This window comes from Rattus norvegicus, chromosome 9, assembly GCF_036323735.1.
Source record: "Rattus norvegicus strain BN/NHsdMcwi chromosome 9, GRCr8, whole genome shotgun sequence".
NCBI classification, from domain to species: domain Eukaryota; kingdom Metazoa; phylum Chordata; class Mammalia; order Rodentia; family Muridae; genus Rattus; species Rattus norvegicus.
The window spans coordinates 109,762,550-109,781,218 of NC_086027.1; the positions used below are offsets into that span (position 1 = coordinate 109,762,550).

The 18,669-nt window shown below is 43.9% G+C and overlaps 1 protein-coding gene across 6 annotated transcripts in view; it reads right to left on the bottom strand.

Annotated features, from left to right (window-relative positions):
• Window positions 1-1,236: 1,236 nt before the first annotated feature.
• Efna5 (ephrin A5) overlaps window positions 1,237-18,669 on the bottom strand; it is a 278,611-nt gene continuing 261,178 nt past the window's right edge. For 4 of the 6 annotated variants that reach the window (XM_063266544.1, XM_063266542.1, XM_063266541.1 and 1 more), the window contains exons 3-5: window positions 12,196-12,261; window positions 11,647-11,727; window positions 1,237-5,825 (exon numbers count right to left, since the gene is read on the bottom strand). In XM_063266544.1, the coding sequence (XP_063122614.1) occupies window positions 5,704-5,825; window positions 11,647-11,727; window positions 12,196-12,261 (269 nt within the window). In that variant the 3' untranslated portion in view covers window positions 1,237-5,703. 6 annotated transcript variants of the gene reach the window in all.

The following is an 18,669-nucleotide window of genomic DNA, read 5'->3' on the forward strand; positions in this document are numbered from 1 at the left end:
ATATGATTTCCTTTGAGTTTCCTAATCTTAAAGTCCCCAATTTCCCTCACTCAACTCGAACACAAAAGTCATCCAGCTATTTACGCATGTTATAAAGGCCCGAATTTTATACCATTACCGGTACGCGATCATCTGTATGCTTGCACATAAAGCCTGCCTCAGCTCACGTTGCAAACACGGCAAGTACAGACTGTGAAGACCTTCCCATACAGCACTGAGAACATCCTGACTGCTTCAGTGCTTTGGGTGATGATGGTGAGTGAAGATGGCAGTGATAATAAAATAAGGCTCTTCTGGTTAGGAATGTCCCATACAGAGCCCAGTACATCTTACTAAAAATGGTCTTGCTTTTCGGTCTGCAAAGCTGTCATGTCTATCGAAAGGAAAAAGTCAGGGTAAACTATTAGCGTTTAGTACCCTGCCGAATAATTATCGTAAGAAGCTCTTGACGAGCTTAATGTTAATATCAGGTCATTAAAGCCAAGTCTCCGTAGTATAGGAGGTTGTCAGTTACATCACACATTTGCTGGGTTTCCCTCTACAGATGGACTTTTCTGACTGCACTTTTATTGGTGTTGTCCTCAAGGACAAAAACATCACTGAGGCAAAGTGGACTTCACACCGACCCAAGTCACTTTTAAAATGTTGCCACATTTAGATCCGTGAATGGGGGTCGGGGGAGGGTGGGGTGGGGGTGGTGAAGATATCACATGTCTTGCACCACGGGACTCGCACCGCGGGACTCGCACCACGTGACTTGCACCATGTGACTTGCCGCGGACATACCCAGGAAGGCCATTCTTCCTTGATAGTGAGAACTGAGGTTTGGGCTCTACTGAAACAGAACAATTATTTCTATTACCTTTTCTGAAGTGTGAGATGACGGCTAGGAAATGGTTATTTGGCCTTTAACTTGATGGGATAGAAAAATAGATGTAAACTAGAAACACAATGCGTGTAATGTGTGTACTCCTCATGTGCTTACATCGCTTAAGATACAAGGCTTGTCATACTGCCTGCTTTAAGGTTCGAATGCCAACAAGGCAGAAGTTGGACTATCTCATCAGAATAAATGTGCTATTGTTTGTACACTGCATTCTTTGCTCCTCCCGGATCTTCTCTGTGTCATATTATCCTTTCTGTCCACAGAAAGTTTGTAAAAAAAATGGTAGAGTATAGCTAGCCCCTGAAATAAAGGTATAATTTAAGGAAAAAGAAGTAGAAGAAGGGCTCCAATTAAAATGATGAAAATCTTTAATTTTTATTTAGGTATAGTTGTACGGACACGTGTATATACAAATACAGATCGTATGGATTTGTGTGTGTGTGTTTTAATTTTTTTTTTACATTTTCTTTTACGTTTATATAATGTCAGCATTTCAAAACAGCACTCGATGAGAGGTGCAAAGGACAGCAAGGCAGGGAGTCCAAGCACAGGGCTGCACGGAAGGAGCTGGACTTCACACCCAGACGCACACACGGTGAGTGGCTTCAATGCGGTGTCAAGAGTAAGCATGGAAAACGGATTTCTGACTCATGGGTAACCTCCAACGTGGCAGCATCTATTAAACTGTACAAACAATGGGAGCGAGCCCATTGTAGGGAGATTTCGTCTCACATCCGAGCAGCTCTGGGGCAAATGCGTGGGAAGAACTCAGCGGTGCCAAACCAGAGACAGACCTGCCCATTCACGGCTCTGAGGAAAAATAGAATGTGGGGGTGGGGTAAGAGAGAGAGAGAGAGAGAGAGAGAGAGAGAGAGAGAGAGAGAGCAGAGAGAAAGCGAGAGAGCAAGAGAGAGAGAAAGCAAGAGAGCAAGAGAGAGCGAGAGAGAGAGCGAGAGAGCGAGAGAGCGAGAGAGCGAGAGAGCGAGAGAGAGAGAGAGAGAGAGAGAGGAGAGAGAGAGAGTTGGGGGTTGGGAGAGAGAGGCAAATAGGGGTGTTGGTGGTGGATGTGGTTTTCAAAAGAAAAAAATCTGGTCACCACAACTCTGAGAGCAATGAATGGTAAGGAGGAGTTTAAAACTGTTTTTCTAATTTTGTGAAACTAATAAAATGGCTGCAGCCGTTGCTAAGGCACAGGAGAAAAACAGAGTCCCTGAAAGCCCACAGGTACTGTGACTCTTCCTTTCACAAAGACGCAGAGAGGGAAACAGCCCCACTGAGCCTTCCAAAAGGGACTGATCTGCATCCTGAGTCTGAGCCGCACGTGATACTCACAAGACTTTCCGGGGGAGAATGACAAACAAAAACCAAACCAAAGTACAGAACCATTTCTAAGTCATCTAAACCTTTTCAAACCACATGCTTGGGGGGTGAGGGGAAGGACCACAGTGCTCCGACATCAGACCTTGAAAACACTGAGGACAAAAATGTCAATCAATGCAGTCCTGTTGTTTCCGGTCTTTCGCAAGACGATGGAGCTGATGGAGTGGTCCAGTATGGAGTTCCAGTCACTTGTGACTTCTCAGCCATGTATACATTGGATGTTTCAAAGCCTCAATGCATGTTTTGTATCCTGAAAGTCTGTTTTTCACTTACAAAAGACATAAGAATCAAATTAATACTTTATTATCAAACACTATATACAACAGAGGTCGCTAATAATACAGAATTAAAGAACGCAGTTTTTTTTTTTTTTAACATTTTAACTTTTCTTTCCTCTGCCACCCAAGAAAGTACAGTACAAAACAATAGTCTAAAACTAACACGAACTGTTACCTGGTCTATTAAAGGATACACAGTATCCACTAAACAGACAGATCTTTATTCCCTGCTTCATGTTGCAAAGCCCTTGGCAACCAGGGGCAAAGGTCGCTGGGGTTTGACCAACTGGGGCTAGGGGCTCCAGGGCTGCCCTTCCTGTTTTTCCATTGATTTTAAAATTAAACCAACTACCAAGTTGCACCGACATCCTAAGCCCACAGAGGACTGTAACAACACCACAAAAAGCCACCAGCGCATTATTATTATTATTATTATTTTTTGGACAAGATTAAAAACTGTCTGACACCAATCGTCTTGAAAACTCTGCACAAGCGTATTAGCTAAGGTTATGTCACAGGTAAAACGCATATTGTCTACTGGCGTGGAAGGTTTTTCTTTTTTTCTTTTTTCTTTTTTTTTTTTTCATTTTTTAACTTAATCATCGGTGGCACGGCAGTGAAGTAAAAAGGGTCTAATTGCACAGTGGGAAATGAAAGACAATGGCAGAGAGGGCCATGAGGAATTATTTGATCATTTGTTAGAGACAAATGCTAGAATCACAGAACTCACCATTTCTACAATGACATTAGTACTGCTAATGCCTTTAGGACTAACTGGAATCATCACAGGATCACTTGGTGTCCTTGACTGTAGTAACATGCAGTTTTATCTTGGTTCTATTGACCCATCTTAGAAGGGATTTTTTTTTTCTCCCTTTACTGAAATCCCACTAACCCACAAACCTGTAACTATTAATGAAAAGAATATATCTGGATATCACTGAGAGTGTCGAGCGATAAATAAAGGCCAAGAAATCCAATGCTTTGAAGTTCCGTTTCGGTGAAATGGCGGGCGCCTTCTGTGATGAGACTCTGCAACTCCAGAGAGGTCTCGGGTGTTGGGAGAAGAGGGAAGAGAACTAACTATATATCTTTGAGGCTGGCGACTCCGGTCACATGGTTCAGGTGAGAGCAGACTCCAGTCGCCTCTACTCCAAAGGGACCAGGTAAGTAAGCCCAGCTTACATTCCAACGTGCGTACAACTCTCTAGGGTGCAGTTCGTTCACAGCTGCCTTCCACTCACATATTTTTCTAGTTTGAAACCACTCACAATTCTAAGCAATTTCCGATTCATGAAGTCCATCTATAATGTGAACTCTTTTTTTTTACATATACATCTTAAAAACGAATATATAAAAAAAAATCCTTATTCTTTGTCTTAAACTGGAATGCCCTCAATTTTCCACATCACCTGATCGTTGCATTTACTGACTTGCTTGTTGACAAAGGCGTGGTTCTGTTGATGTCGTACAATAGCAAAAGTAGGCTAGGTCGCCTTTCCTTGGTCTACGTTATTCCCTGTCTAGGCTTTGGGATTTGAAATTCTCGACACCCCACGAGGGGAAACCCCACGGCTTGTGTTTCCTCGCAATTGGCTGTAACTGCCCCCTTGGCCATGCTAAGGTTCTTTAAAAACAGGGTCATTCTGTGTTCATTCTTCTGCCCCAACCCTACTATGAAACAAGATAACCCCCTGTGTTTCTAAATGTATCAAGGGATACCACTTTTTCCTCACAAGTTTAAATAGGACAAGCATATATATACTCGCTCTCAGCATAAAGTATATCTAAATAATGTATTTTCTATTCTAGTGGATTTTTAAAAAAATATTTTGTCAAAGTCTTTGGGACTCCATCTTGTTTATATCCCACAGATAAACAAACATGTGTTCCCCCTACGCTTCAGGCTGTGTCAGAAAGGGAAAGGAGATAAAAATCAACACTTGAATTTCTTATTCCAAACTTTGGAACTTTTATTCCAAATTTCCCTTTAGCCCTCCCAAGTAGTGCTGACTGACTCTCCTGGTGACAGGGTTTGTGTCTGAGTCCCCTTGTAGTCACGGAGCACGGAACAGAACGTGGGTATCGGGGTGGGAGTTGGGGAAAGGCCACAGCACACTGGAGCTCCAGCAAAGCCAAATCGCACCTCCTCTGGCCAGACTCTCTTTCCTTGTACATATTGTCCCCAGAGGAGTAGCCAAAGCTATTCTACTCTCTACTCATCAACCCTGGCTTGGCAGCCTTGGGGAAGGTCACTTTATTCATAAAAATGCCTCTTTGAACTCCTAAAAAGAAAAAAAAGTTGTAGCACCATGGTGAACTGTATTTAAAGGAAAAAAAAAAAATAAACCCTCGGGTATGCACTGCCCAGTCACTAAAAAGTTAGAGGCACTCGCACCCCCAGTAACAGCTCATTTTTCTCAGTGTCGCACTTCCTCTGTATTAGCATCCCTGCATCCAACCCTCCTTCTGGGAGGAGAGGCTTCTTTGACACAGCCCAAGTTTTGCTGGGGAAAAAAAGAAAATGCTTCAAGACAGTCCCATTTGATGAAATAAAAACTAGTATCTGGACCTTTGAGAAGCCTGCTCACTTCTACACTCCTAGAGGATGTGGTATAATATTATGCCTATTCTTAACTCTGCCCCTCTGGACCTGACGGGCCAACACCACATTCCACACAATCACCTTCCTGTCGGACTGTGAAGGCGTAGGTATTCTATAGGAGAGGCCACCCCTCTTGGGCCTGGACATTACAGGCAGCATCTGCCCATATTTTCTCTCGTGTGCATACGGTCAACACCCTGAGCTTACGGAGGTGAGCTCTAGAGGACAATGCACAGGAGGCCAAGACCCTCTGCTGTCACTACGACAATCTGGCATTTTTATCTGGACTCCATTTAATTGGGAAGGGGGTTGAGAGGAGTCAAGGGCAAGGGCTAGGGGGTGGGGCAGGGTGAAGGGGGCAGCAACTAGTTTAGCCCCCGCCCCCAAACAACCCCAAGTTGTTGCTTAAAAATCAGGCGGAAGGAAAGAAAACAAAAATCTGACATCTGCCAAAAACCGATAACAAGTCCCTTCTTGGGATGAGCAGTTTAGGTGGATCTCTGGTGTTCCAAGACCCTGATGTTTTCTGTGACAGGTGACGGGAGGAGACTGTGCTATAATGTCAAAAGCATCGCCAGGAGGAACAGTAGGATTGCCAAAAGGCGGCTGGGTATCCTTGGTGTTTGTGCCGCGTTCTCTCCGCGGGATGGCTCGGCTGACTCATGTACGGTGTCATCTGTTCAAATAGAAAGCACACATTCCAATGAGATTTCACATCCTTAATAACACTCTTGCAGTAGCCTGCTGTTAACAGACCTCGCCACCCTCTGCAAAGTAGGGTAATGAACCTTGTGCCACCATTGACTTTCATGTCTGCATAATCACTCATTATTTACAGCAAACAAAGGAGAGGCGGGGAAAATTGGACTTCCTTCACAATATTTATACCCTGCCTTAGAACCAAGGGGAAAACTGTGCACACCACCGTATAATATTTGCTGCAGAAGCTACTCTGGTTTGCTACCAGTCAGATGCACTTTGCACAAACTGTGGAGAGCACCTTTAAAACTGAAGTACTGTGAGAGGAAGTAAGGCACTGGAAGGGAAGGGAAGAGTTATGTGGGCATATTAGTGGTTAACCAGACTGGGTGGCTCATTCTCTTCCTTCTAGGCATCCCACGAGATCGAGGTTGAATGTTTGGTTGTTGCTGCCTATGTGTATTTTCAGATGTGAAATATTAAATGTCAAGACAACAGTGTTTTAAATAAACTATCTATAATACCCAGGAAACTTCAGAAATCCCGTACCCACTGGGCTGCCTACAATTAGGAATCAATTACGCTGCTATTTCTATTACAGGCCCTGCATCTCCCGGATTAAATTACTTGAACTTGACTATTCTTATTTTTATCAGACTGAGGCTTGGCACATAAATTATCAGTGTGGATGCAAATTTCCCTCTAAATAAAATGGATTAAGTGAGTTAAGCTTCTTTTATTTAGCTGTAAAGTGTTCTACGAGGCTGCCTCTGACTCTGGATGGCCTCCCCGATCTGCATGATTAACAGGCTTAACTTCGAAATGGGAACTTTGCAGTAATTAGTGCCCAAAGATAGATTGGAGGCTTGCCCATGAGCCGTACGGTTCTCTAATGTGCCCGGCCCATCTCCTTCCTCCCGTCTGGTCTGGCTTATGCTTTTAGCCCAGATGACCTCTGGACATGTTTTTGGAGCTGACAGTTGGCCTCTGAGCAGATTTCCTTTCGGCATCAGGGGGACTTCCCCTGGGGACGCAAGAATTGCTACTTGCGATCTGCTGACTGGTCAATCAGAGAGAAAGAGAGAGAGAGAGAGAGAGAGAGAGAGAGAGAGAGAGAGAGAGAGAGAGAGAAGTAACAAGTGAGACTCCAATATTTGTTCTCAAATATGAAGGCCCCACAAGATGATCCCTGACACCCTTTGGTGACCTACTTTGTGCCTCTTAATAGATTGTCTGTTACTTTAACCCCATGAATGTCACATGAAGGGTACATTTTCTTACTGGGGAGAGTCATACTCTCTATTATCTGTCCTAGAGGGATATTCTCTCTCTCTCTCTCTCTCTCTCTCTCTCTCTCTCTCTCTCTCTGGCTCACACTCTCTAGAAGTTTCCACTCATCCCCATCACGTCCCATGTGAACTAAGTGACGTGTGTTCTCGGAATTAAGTCTTCTGCCCGAGAGGGGATCCTGTCATTTCAGTGGGTCTTCGTGGAGGAGCCCCAGCAGCCCTTTGTTAAATCTGTTCTCCTTTCCAGGACTTTAGCAAACCCAGAGAGATTGCTTTTAGCTTAGGAGACTAAAAAAAGGTTAGGGATGGAGAACAGGAAGGTAAATCCCGCCCAGCGTAGGAATACATGTGGGCCCTCATCCTTTCTCTGCTCCTTCCCAACCCTGGCAATGCATTAATTAAATCTGTAGTTAACAGGAGGCAGAAGTAAAGGCCCCTAATAGCCCTGAAATTAAAATCCAAATCACATTCTTAAGAGCACCAATATGGTGTCAATCAAAACAATGGAGCACTTCAGGCTTAATTATAAAGGAACCATAAACCCTGAGGATTCCACAGCTCATTTTGAAACATCACTTATATTTATACACCTGAAATTACATCACCTACTGGGGTTCTTCTCCACCCTTCCTGAACAATATATCACTCAATCTTTCACCTGGCGAAGCCCGGCGATGTCTGGTTAAAAGACAGCCAAGCTGCATTTCTATGCTAGGGGCAAGTATGCAGGGTGGGGCTTCGACACTTTACACCCCTTGCAGTGGCTCGGCAAAGCTAACCATCGTTCCAGGTTCACTCAGCTCAGGGTACAGTGAAGGAACTTTGCAGAATGACTGGTGTTCTTCTAAGTGAAGTTACGTTTGAATAGACCTTTCAAACCTTGCGTGGCAGATAACCTTTGGAATCAGCGTTTCTGAGAGCTGTGGGGTCCATTACTTTAGCCTCACATATATTCACCTACCACACACGTCATGATAAGGGTACGTTTGCTCAGTGGGGAGAGCCACATTTCCCTGTGTTTCCCTCAAATGAGAAGACCCACTGCATGGTCTTGTTCCTACAATATGATGTTCGTGATCGGGATTCTACAAGGCACGCTTTGATTAAAACGGATCCTTGATGGTGAATCTATACAATCACCACCGCCACCCGCACCCCTTACCCCTGGCATTTAATAAGAAACTGGACATCATTTGGATAACTTGGGAGGAAATTTCAGAATTCTAAGTTGAAGCTCCTAAGTAGAAAAAAAAAATCTCTCCTAATGGAAATTAAACCTACATATGAGAGCTTATTACTACTTGTAGTAGTGAGTGTGGCTTGGCAGAAGAAAATGTTCCTTTTTAGAAGCCAAATGGAGCCTTGCCTCTTAGTTACAGGATTCCGCCACACAGGGGTTTCAGCGGCTAACTGAGAACACTAATGGTATTTTGGAGCATGTAACGTGGCATATGTCTGCCCTGAGATCATCCTGTATCCCTGAAGGTAGGAAACTGGCAGGCAGCGTGTGCAAGCAAACAATAAAGACAGATGCATTCCACAGACAGGTGAATTAGAACACATCACTGAGAACATGCAGTAGAACCTTTCAGGCTCGCTGGGTCCCTAAAGCCTGTGTGTACATCAAGAGCTGGCTAAAGGAGACCACTGTTAATTGAAAGAGTCAACAGAGTGGGAAAAGAACGGCCAACTGTGACTGGCTGGAATTTTCTAGGAAATAAAGAGAAACACTCAAATCTGTTAACACATTCGTATTTCTGGGCATTGTGACTCAGCTCCCCTCACCTGTTAGTGAGGATGCTTGCCGGCAGTCTCTCTTTTTTTTTTTTTTTTTTTTTTTTTTTCAGAGCTGGGGACCGAACCCAGGGCCTTGCGCTTCCTAGGTAAGCGCTCTACCACTGAGCTAAATCCCCAGCCCCGGCAGTCTCTTAAGTACACACACCCACCCATCCACTAACCTACATCCTGCCAAAACTTTTCAGGCATCTATCAGTTAGTTGTATGATCATAGATCTGGGGACACTGTGAATTCCAAGTTCTGTAGGAGGAAGAAGACCTTGTTTCTTAGAAGACACTGACATACGCTTATGTGTGAGAGCTTTTTGATGTTTGCATTTTATCACTAGTTGAATTCAAAGGTGATTTTCTTAGCAACAGAATTGGCCTCAGTATGCTTCTTTATTATCAGAAGGAAAAAAAAAAGGAAGGAAGGAAAGAAGGAAAGAAAGAAAGAGGAGAAGAAGGAAAGAGGGGAAGGAGGTAGGTAGGTAGGAAGGGAGGAAGGAAGGAGGGCAAGAAGGAAGGAAGGAAAGAAGGAAAGAGGGGAAGTAGGTAGAAAGGTAGGAAGGGAGGAAGGAAGGGAGGAAGGAAGGAAGGAAGGAAGGAAGGAAGGAAAGAAGGAAAGAGGGGAGGAAGGTAGGTAGGTAGGAAGGGAGGAAGGAAGGAAGGCAGGAAGGAAGGAAAGAAGAAAGAAGGAAAGGGAAGAAGGTAGGTAAGTAGGTAGGAAGGAAGGAGGAAGAAAGGAAGGAAGGAAAGAAGGAAAGAGGGAAGGAAGGTAGGTAGATAGGAAGGAAGGAAGAAATGAAGGAAGGAAGAAAAGAGAAAGAAACAAGAAACATGAAATCTCTCATATCTCTAGACACTAGAGAGGCAATTGACATTCCCTGGAAAATAAAATTATGGAAAATGAACATCAAAATTATAGTCCTGGGCAACTTTATAGCAGGCCTAACCTGCTGGTCATTCTCTCATGACTTAGTAGCAAAGCTAAGGGAGTTCACTGTTTTCTCTGAACATCTGTCCCTCTAGGAGGGGCGAGAGGCTGTTACTATTATCCTTGCAGTGAGAGCCAAGGATATTAATTCTGACTAGCTGATTGGCCTGGGCAGGTTTCTGTGTCCACGGGAAGAAGAATGCAGATTCTATAGCTCGAAAGAGCTCCTGTTTAACTTGCCCCAGTGGTGGTCATGTCCTTAAGCTTGAAGTCTGCTCCCTTGAAACATCACAGCAATGCTTCTGGTTTTTCAGGACACAATTAAAATGTCTCCTATCAGCACTCACTTCTTACTCCTGTCTAAAGCGGCCAACTGATCTCTGGGGAGACATTAAGGCCTCCGAATCTCATTGTACACACCTCTCATTTATGCCTGCCTTAAGAAAAAGACACTAGTGTGTGGGGGAGGAGGCCTGACTCTTCCTGGCATCTATGGCAATAAAGCTATCGTATGTCCTGACATGGGCACTTACTCAGGCTAAGTTTCCCTAAGGCTCATGGACTGTTATCCCCATAACAACACTCAGAGGATGAAGTGGACTAAAAACCTCTCTAGTTTCCAGAACTGTAACAAAAGGAAAGTCCTACTACAAAACTAAACAAACAAACAAATGACATGGAGACTTTATCATATGCATAAAGGGACTCACATCTCTTGGTGAGGAGGAAATGGTTTTATTTCTCTGTAGCTCTAAGATGGTCATGAGAGATGGATGAAGAAAACTGTTAAGATCTACGTAAGTGGATGGTAGAAAGGAAGACCGGAGCTTCTACAAACTGGCCTGCCACCCAACAGAATGGGTCTGGTTGTGTTCAAAAGCCAGCATAAATTCATAAGCAAACGAACGGCTCCTCCCAGTCTACACCATCCACAGTAGGCTACACTCTAAGTGGTTACATGATTTTTTTTTTCTTGAGACAGGGTTTCTCTGTGATTAGCCCTGGTTGTCCCGGAACTCACTTTGTAGACCAAGGTAGCCTCAAACTCACAGAGTAAATGAATATGGTTGGGCCCTTTGCTTTTTTTCACCCTACTGAGGAAGTTTGACTATGCATGTCAGTGGCATTAAAAAATATATATATATCTTTAAAGCTTGTTTTGTCTGTACTCAAGGGTTACTCCGGCTCAAGGAGATCCTGTGTCTAATTGTGGTGGCTACAGGATTGCACGTCTCCAGATCAACCATTATCAACAATAGGTAAATAATACTGAAGGGAAACACTATTTTTAGATTTCATTGATGCACATAAGTGCTAGAGAAGACTAAAGATGTCAAATCAGTCCCTATATTGTGCAGTGGTCTTACTGCTTTTATCCGTGGATTTGGATATGGCGGGGGGGGAGAAAATTTCATAAATATGTACCATAGAAATATTTTATCTGGTATGAAACCTGGCCTTACTGTGCACCGTGATCCACCGACACGCGTGAGGATGTGGTAGGAGGCAGTGGGATTTTAGTATTCTGGTAGGGCTTCTAATATTAGAAGAACTGCTTCCAATGGGACCCATGTCCAAGAAAGAAAAGTTGTACTCTGTCTAGCATGCACTACACAAAAAAATACTGGAAGAATGAGATAGAAGATAAGTAATATTAGCAAGCAGCTAGCAATGGGCGGGAGCGGAAACAACAAGGGGCGCATGCACACATGCAGAGAGGAAGAAAAGGAGAACCAGGACGAAAGCATCGGGAGAGAGACGCGCCGGTTAACAAGAGATTCTCTAAGCATACTAACCTGCTGGTTCTAATGAATTTTCTACTTTGTCGTTAACATCGAAAACACGATCATGAACACCTATAGTTTTCATACAGCTGTCTATAACGGAAATAGAGATAACAGCCAAATATGTTAGTGAGGACACCCTTAAACCCCCACTTCCTCCTTTTTCTTTCTCTCTATCGTCTCCTTTTATCAATGAAGAGGTTGCTTTTTTTTTTTTTTTAAACAATCCAGGGCACGTATCCATGTGCCAGTATCGTTCCCGTTTGCTGTGCACAGACAACAGTCTTTGGAGAAACAACAAGTTAGCAACTGCTGGGTACTTCGATCCATGAAATAAAAAAAAAAAAGCATCGTGAAGAATGAGGGGAAATACGATGGGAAAACTCAAATGTGGATGTGGATATACATAACAGGGATCACACAAGTCTTGACAGTAAAAAAAAAAAAGAAATAATAATAAAATAAAATAAGGTGAAATCAAATTTTACCGCTGTGAACCAGACCATAGGAAGAAGCATGCGCAGTGATGGGGACCCTCGGAAGCTCTTTCTAGGAACTTACTTGTTGGCCTCACAAAGACTTTGAGCTTTAGGCAGGATCTTCTTCCATTGTCTGGGATTGCAGAGGCTGTGGGTAAGGCAAAGAGAGAGGGCGAAAGAAAAGGGAAAGAATAACAACTCATTATTCCTTGTTTTACACATGCAAATCAATGCTCCACTCATACTCTGGCAGGACATAGGCTTGTCTGCATCTTGTCCCGAAGTTAAAACAAATGATACTTTCCAGACTGAGCTAAATGCTACAGGAGTCACTCTCATATTCCTCTCTCTCTCTCTCTCTCTCTCTCTCTCTCTCTCTCTCTCTCTCTCTCCTTTCCCTCAAAACAATAAATGAAGAATCACGCAGGAATGTGGTAATCTATAGGAAAATGCTTAGGACTTCAATTTCAAAGGCACTTCCCCCTCACTTGATCTGCTATCAATTTTCCCTAAATCGGGAGGATAATGCTTCAACTCTCTTGCTTCGGGAACAGCCGCTCAACCACAGGAGAAAGAGCCTAGTGGATCCCCACAGTGAGAGTGCTGTCAAAACCAGTAACAGACAAGTTACAAGGAGGACTTCAACTTGACCTACTTCTGCTGGGGAAGGCAGGGCTTTGTCTGTCCTGAAAGCTTGCCTGTCAGTGCTCCCCAGGTAATTCAATTAGAGGTTTTCCCCGGGATTCGTGTCTGTGCTTTCTATATGACTGGCTGAGCCCGGCAAGTCCACCATGGTATTGTAAGCACAATATGTTATTGAGAAAGCACAGCGTTGTACCAGTGCATTTATCTTCTTTTAATTTTCCACAGAGAAGGATGAAATTAATAAAGTAGGTTTACTAAAAACATGGCAACATGTTTCAAGTTGTAAATCATCTGAGGAAGAGACCTTTCTCCTCCTCGGGATAAGACCATAAACTCTCCCTACTTTTTAAGATTATCTGTGCTTGGTACACTCGCAGAGTGATGTCAAAAGGATTTGGAGAGCGGTCAGACCATCAACAGCCACACGCGTTTACTAGTGTTCTCTAGAAATGACAAAAATCACAAAAATGAGAGCCACATATTTCCTTCCCTGGGACTTGCTTCAAGTAGTTTCTTTGTTCAGAAAAAGGCAGCTGACATCAATCAAAATGCACATGGCTTAAAATTAGTTGGGTAATCCTGAAAGTGACAGAGAGAGAGAGCCAGCATTTCACATGCCTCCCCTCTTTTCTACCTTCATGTTATTCTTCATGAGGAGCTCAAAAAAAATTTTTTTTTGCTCATTTTGAGTCAAGAGAGGAGCTCCAAACTTCTGCATGAACTTCCTTATTTATGGAGTCACAGATTCATGCAAATCTCCTGCAGAACTCAATCGTCCAACAGCCAAAGGACATCAGACACTCAAGGACCACCACTGTCACTGTTCAACACCTGCTGGAACTCTTGAGACAGACTACAGAGAAAAGATGTTTCTGGCCCTCTGTACCTCTCTTGGTCCCCCTGACAAGCAGTTAAGAACTGTTAACAGCTGGCTTGGCCGTAGGCTCCCATTAAATCAAAGTTGGGAAGACTCCCCCTACTGACATTAGCAGTAACTAGTGTGTTATTTAGGGCACAATATTTTGCTCTCTGCTTTGATCCAGGAAATGGCCTTGCTTCCTATGAACCTATTCTGCAAACGCACGAACCACAAATACAGCACACGCAGGTGACTCCAGTTCCTTACAAAGCCCCTGGGGTCTTAGTCACGAGAGGCGGTGGGGGAACTGCCATCACACACACTTCAAACTCTGTGAGCTTGGGCCACATTCGAGTGACTGATTTTAACATGATAGTTCAAGATAGGTAGGCTCAAAGCAGTGTCAAATGTATAGTTGTTTTTGTGAGGGTTTTGGGTCGTGTGTGTGTGTGTGTGTGTGTGTGTGTGTGTGTGTGTGTGTGTTTATTTAATGGATGTTTTTCAAACTTTTATTAAGAAAAATAAATCCAGGACATTAAGTGATTGCATGATGTATCAGAGAAACTAGACAGAAGCCAGTGATGAGATCTGAGAGAAACTAGAGCTGTGTCTCACCAGCTCACACACAGGGACATGAGCCTCCTTGGCTACTGAATAGACTGACTTCTCCTGCGAACTAAAGATACCAGATGTACTTCTATACAACGGAACTTACGAGGCTTGCTTCCCACCAGTCTTTCCCTCCTCGGTTCCTCACCTATCGCCAGGAAAGTTCTAACAGTAACTCAGTAACGGGACTGACCCTGTGTGAAGCTGTCTGAGTCCTTACTTTAATCCTCTGAAAGACTTGTGCACAAAGAATATTCATACACGATGTACTTTGTGAATTCGTGTGCACAGTACAGTAGCTTGACTCTATCCACGGAATTTAATCATAACTCTATAGCATGGCCAACCTAAGAAGTAGCCTTTGCTAGGCTGTAATCATCCAACTTCCTAATTTTCCACACTAAAACAAAAAGACAAACACACCCTTAAAAACAGTAATAAAGAAATAAATGAAAACATACAGCACATTACCAAGATTCCTTTTATTTATTAAACGTTTTTAAACAGTGAGGCCATAGGTCACTCCATGTTAAGTTTGTGGTTTCTGCACCCCGCACTCCTTGGCTTTCAGATGGTGAATACATTATTCCACCTTAAATACAGATGGTTATCCATTTCTTGGAGGACAAGAGGTTGTTTTACTCATCGCAAGGAAACAGAAGGCCAAGGGCAGAGCACCAGAAACCACAAAACAACATAGCAATTAACATATGTAAGGTTCCCTTACATCAATGTAGAAATCACGTCCTCTCAAGCTCACTTACAAACAAAAGGCAGAGCTACTGGTAAGAGTAAGGAAGAGAACTGTTGAGAGGGAGGGGATGTTAGCACCTCAAACTCCAGGGAAACATCATTTATAGGAGCCACAACTAACTTCGGTTTAAGAGGTCTATATGAAATGTTATAGATAAATTATAGCTATAGGCACACTTATCACACCTTGTGCTGTCTTCTTAAAAAATAATCCAATAAAACAAACAAACAAACAAACAAACAAACAAACAAAAAGCGTAGTCAACACCAAAAACTGGCGGTGAAGAGGACCAAAGCGTATTATATATTCCTGCGGCGTCCTCTACCATTTCGAATTCATTTACAATCCCTGCTCCGCGTCAGCATCTTTATGAGGTGCTGTGGGTAGTAAGAGGTCTGAGACACAGTTCCCGCCTTTGCGGTGCATGCGCACAAGATGTGGCATACATACTAACTGGACTTGAGGGTGCTGAGGTGGTCGGGTGGTAAACTGAGGCTCACAGGAGGAGCCGGCCCAGCATCATGCAGGGTGCTAGCTTCTTATGGGGTCGGGGGGTTGGATCAGAAGCTTTATGGGTCCCCAGGAGTCAGTCGGGGCAAGAAGAATAAAAGAATTAAAACACCCATCCCTCGATTCCCAAATCAGAGATATGGTGACCCTTGAGTTATGCACCAGAACAGGCAAATAACCCTGCACTTGTCTCATAAAGACACATAGGCTTTCTAATAGAAAACTTGAAATAGTAAAGTGTTAAGATAAATTCGCATTCCTTTACCCCTTTTGCTAAGGGATAGGCACGTTTGGGGTTGAGAAGTTAGGAGCAGGGAAAGAGGAGTCATTAAGACAAGCAAAGCTCCTCATCCTCCCAACTCAGTAACTCTTTTATGAACCTGTCCACAGCCCCGCCCCTGGAAAGTACCAGGCAAAAGATATATAATGGGAGACAAGCTGGGACCCTCTGCTTCTCCAGCTTTAGAATGCATACAATGCTGCTATGGCCACGAGGGCCCTGACTTCACTTATAACCTCAGAGGCCCAAAGTTCAACCAATCCGGGAGCCTTGGTGTTCAAATGTGCTTGGCTCAGCATTTAGTCAATGTGGCACCTACCAGGGACACTGCGCTCCTGGCCCGCGAGTTAGTGCTTGTAAGTGGTAATATTTAATGTTGCAAGTACGATATTCACATCTCAGGCCACCAAAGGTCTATCGATGGAGATGTATAACAAGCGTGCACTGGCAACAGGTTGACGTGGGCAGCTTCTACAAGAGTTCCCACTAGGCTTCTAGGCCGTCCCCCAACATCCCGTCCCTTGAGGGTGGGTTGAGTTTGGTTTTCTTGCCCCTAATGAACAGGACACAGCGGACGTTAGGACTCGTCGCCTCTGTGATTGTGCTGTAAAAGCCGCTGACCTCTCTCTTGGTCACCCGTGAAGCCATGTGCCACACTGGGACACTCACACTGGAGGGACCCAGGCAACAGGGAATGATCACGAGAACAGGAGAAATTGATGAGCCTTAGAAAATGCACCGGAAAGTGAGGCTTGCTAACAGTCACATGAGTGTCTGTGACAGAGGGGTCCTCCTTAGCCGAGCCTAGAACTCACTGTGGCTTTGTGAGCTGAACCTGGATCGCTGACTCTCAACAGTGTGGCTGTCTTAGACACAAACCCCCATGAGACCCCAGGTTTCTCATGGCAGCATCTTCTGCTCGAGGCCAGCCAAGCCCATACGTCATAGAGCTGCCCACTCCCACGCTGCTGTTCTGCCAGGACGACTGGATCACTTTCTAGATTGTACTTCAAGTTACCATTACGGGGTCTCTTGAGCTAATGTGAGAGACTGGAACTGCTAAGACGCTGTTAAAGAACCTCGGCTTCTGCTCCAGCATCTGAAGACCGTTTTTCATCTTCCAATTCCATGCAACCCAGTTTGATTTTCCTCCATAAGGAAAAAAAAAAACAACCTGTACTATTCCTTGAAATTAGCGTGATGCCTCAGCTCAACTCCAAGTGACCGGGGTTGGGGGGGGGGGGGGTGGATGAGTTCTGAAACCAAATGTGAACTCTTGGATCATAAGAGAGACTGTTTCTCAGCAAATCTGGGGAACGGAACAGAAGGGTGAGTTTTAAAAGCATCTTAAGTAAAGGACTTAAAAACTATTAAAAGTTCTCTGATTATTCAAAAACACCTATTAGTGATAGTATACACGTCGCCACATTAAACATCAACAATGTGGATGTCGAGGCTCCTCTGAAGTCCTTGGTAATCAAAACGAATCTTCTCTGAGACCCAAAGCCTGTCAGAAGGGGAGGACTCTCAGTTCTGGTTTCTTTCAAATTTTCATGTCCAATGCTGTGCTCCTCGGTCATTTACCATCTCTGTCTGACTTCACTCAGCCCCTGACTGTAATTTCAAAGGCCACAGTCTCCCTTTCTGAATCCATGTTAATCTGGGAAATTCTACTTCTCAGTTCAGGCAGCCACTTTCTTTCAAGGCTTGAGTACGTGTGTGAGCATGAAAGGGGCAAAGGAGCCGTTTGCCACAGGTCCTGGGCTCTCAGTTTGAGCAGTTAAAAGAAAAGATAGGGGGTTGGGGATTTAGCTCAGTGGTAGAGCGCTTGCCTAGGAAGCGCAAGGCCCTGGGTTTGGTCCCCAGCTCCGAAAAAAGAAAAAAGAAAAAAAAAAAAAAGAAAAGAAAAGATAGGTTACTAGCTGTTGGCGGGACACAGCTTTTTCTCTGTAGGCTTTTCCATGCAGTTTAACATAGGACACAAATATATGCAAATTAGATAGGTAAAGCCAAAATTATGCACTATCCATTCAACAATAAATGTAAAAAGAAAAAAAAAATCCCATTGAAATCCAGAGTGGTACTGGAAAGGTCTCTCAGAACTTAAGGAATGAATAAAATCCATTCTGCATATGTGGGGAGACGGTGGGGGACAGAAGTGGTGGGAACCAGAGAGAGATTAAACAGAACCATATGCTCGTCTCCGAAAATGGTTACCAGATACACAAAGTGTAAAACGACCAACCAAACAAAAAAACAAGCTACGCCTCTTCTTGGGGAAGAATAACATTTCAATAATTTGCAACTAGCTACCTGTCACACACACACACACACACACACACACACACACACACACACACACACTCAATTATCTTATTAAAAACAAAACCATCTGGCAGTTAGGATGGAGAATATCTCACACCTATTATGGACCAGACTTAAGAGAGAAATTTGTGTGACCTGAGCTTGAACTCAGGGCCTTATGCACGTTAAGCCAGTGTTCAACCCGTGAGCTGTACCCCTACCCCAAAGGCCACATCATTTCAGTCACAGTGTTTGGTTTGTGGTGCTCACACCACAAGAACAACCATAGGAGCTGCCTAATTGGCCAACGCATTTCACCTCTTGAAGCCACAGTGTCTCAGGACTTATGTCACGGACGAGTCAAGAGCAAGGTCCACATGTAAAAACCGGAAAGGAGGTTACTGGGTCTAGAGACCTTGGAGACATTAAAATCGGCGGACACATATTAGATTCTTCAATATAGCCCTAGGAAGAGAGTTTTTATTCTAACTGGAAGGTGGGAAGGAATGTTGTTTCCCACAATATAACAAGAAAGATCTAAAAAACACATTCTCTAAGTTAAACCTTGGTTTGTACAGCAGGAGGCTGTAGGGGA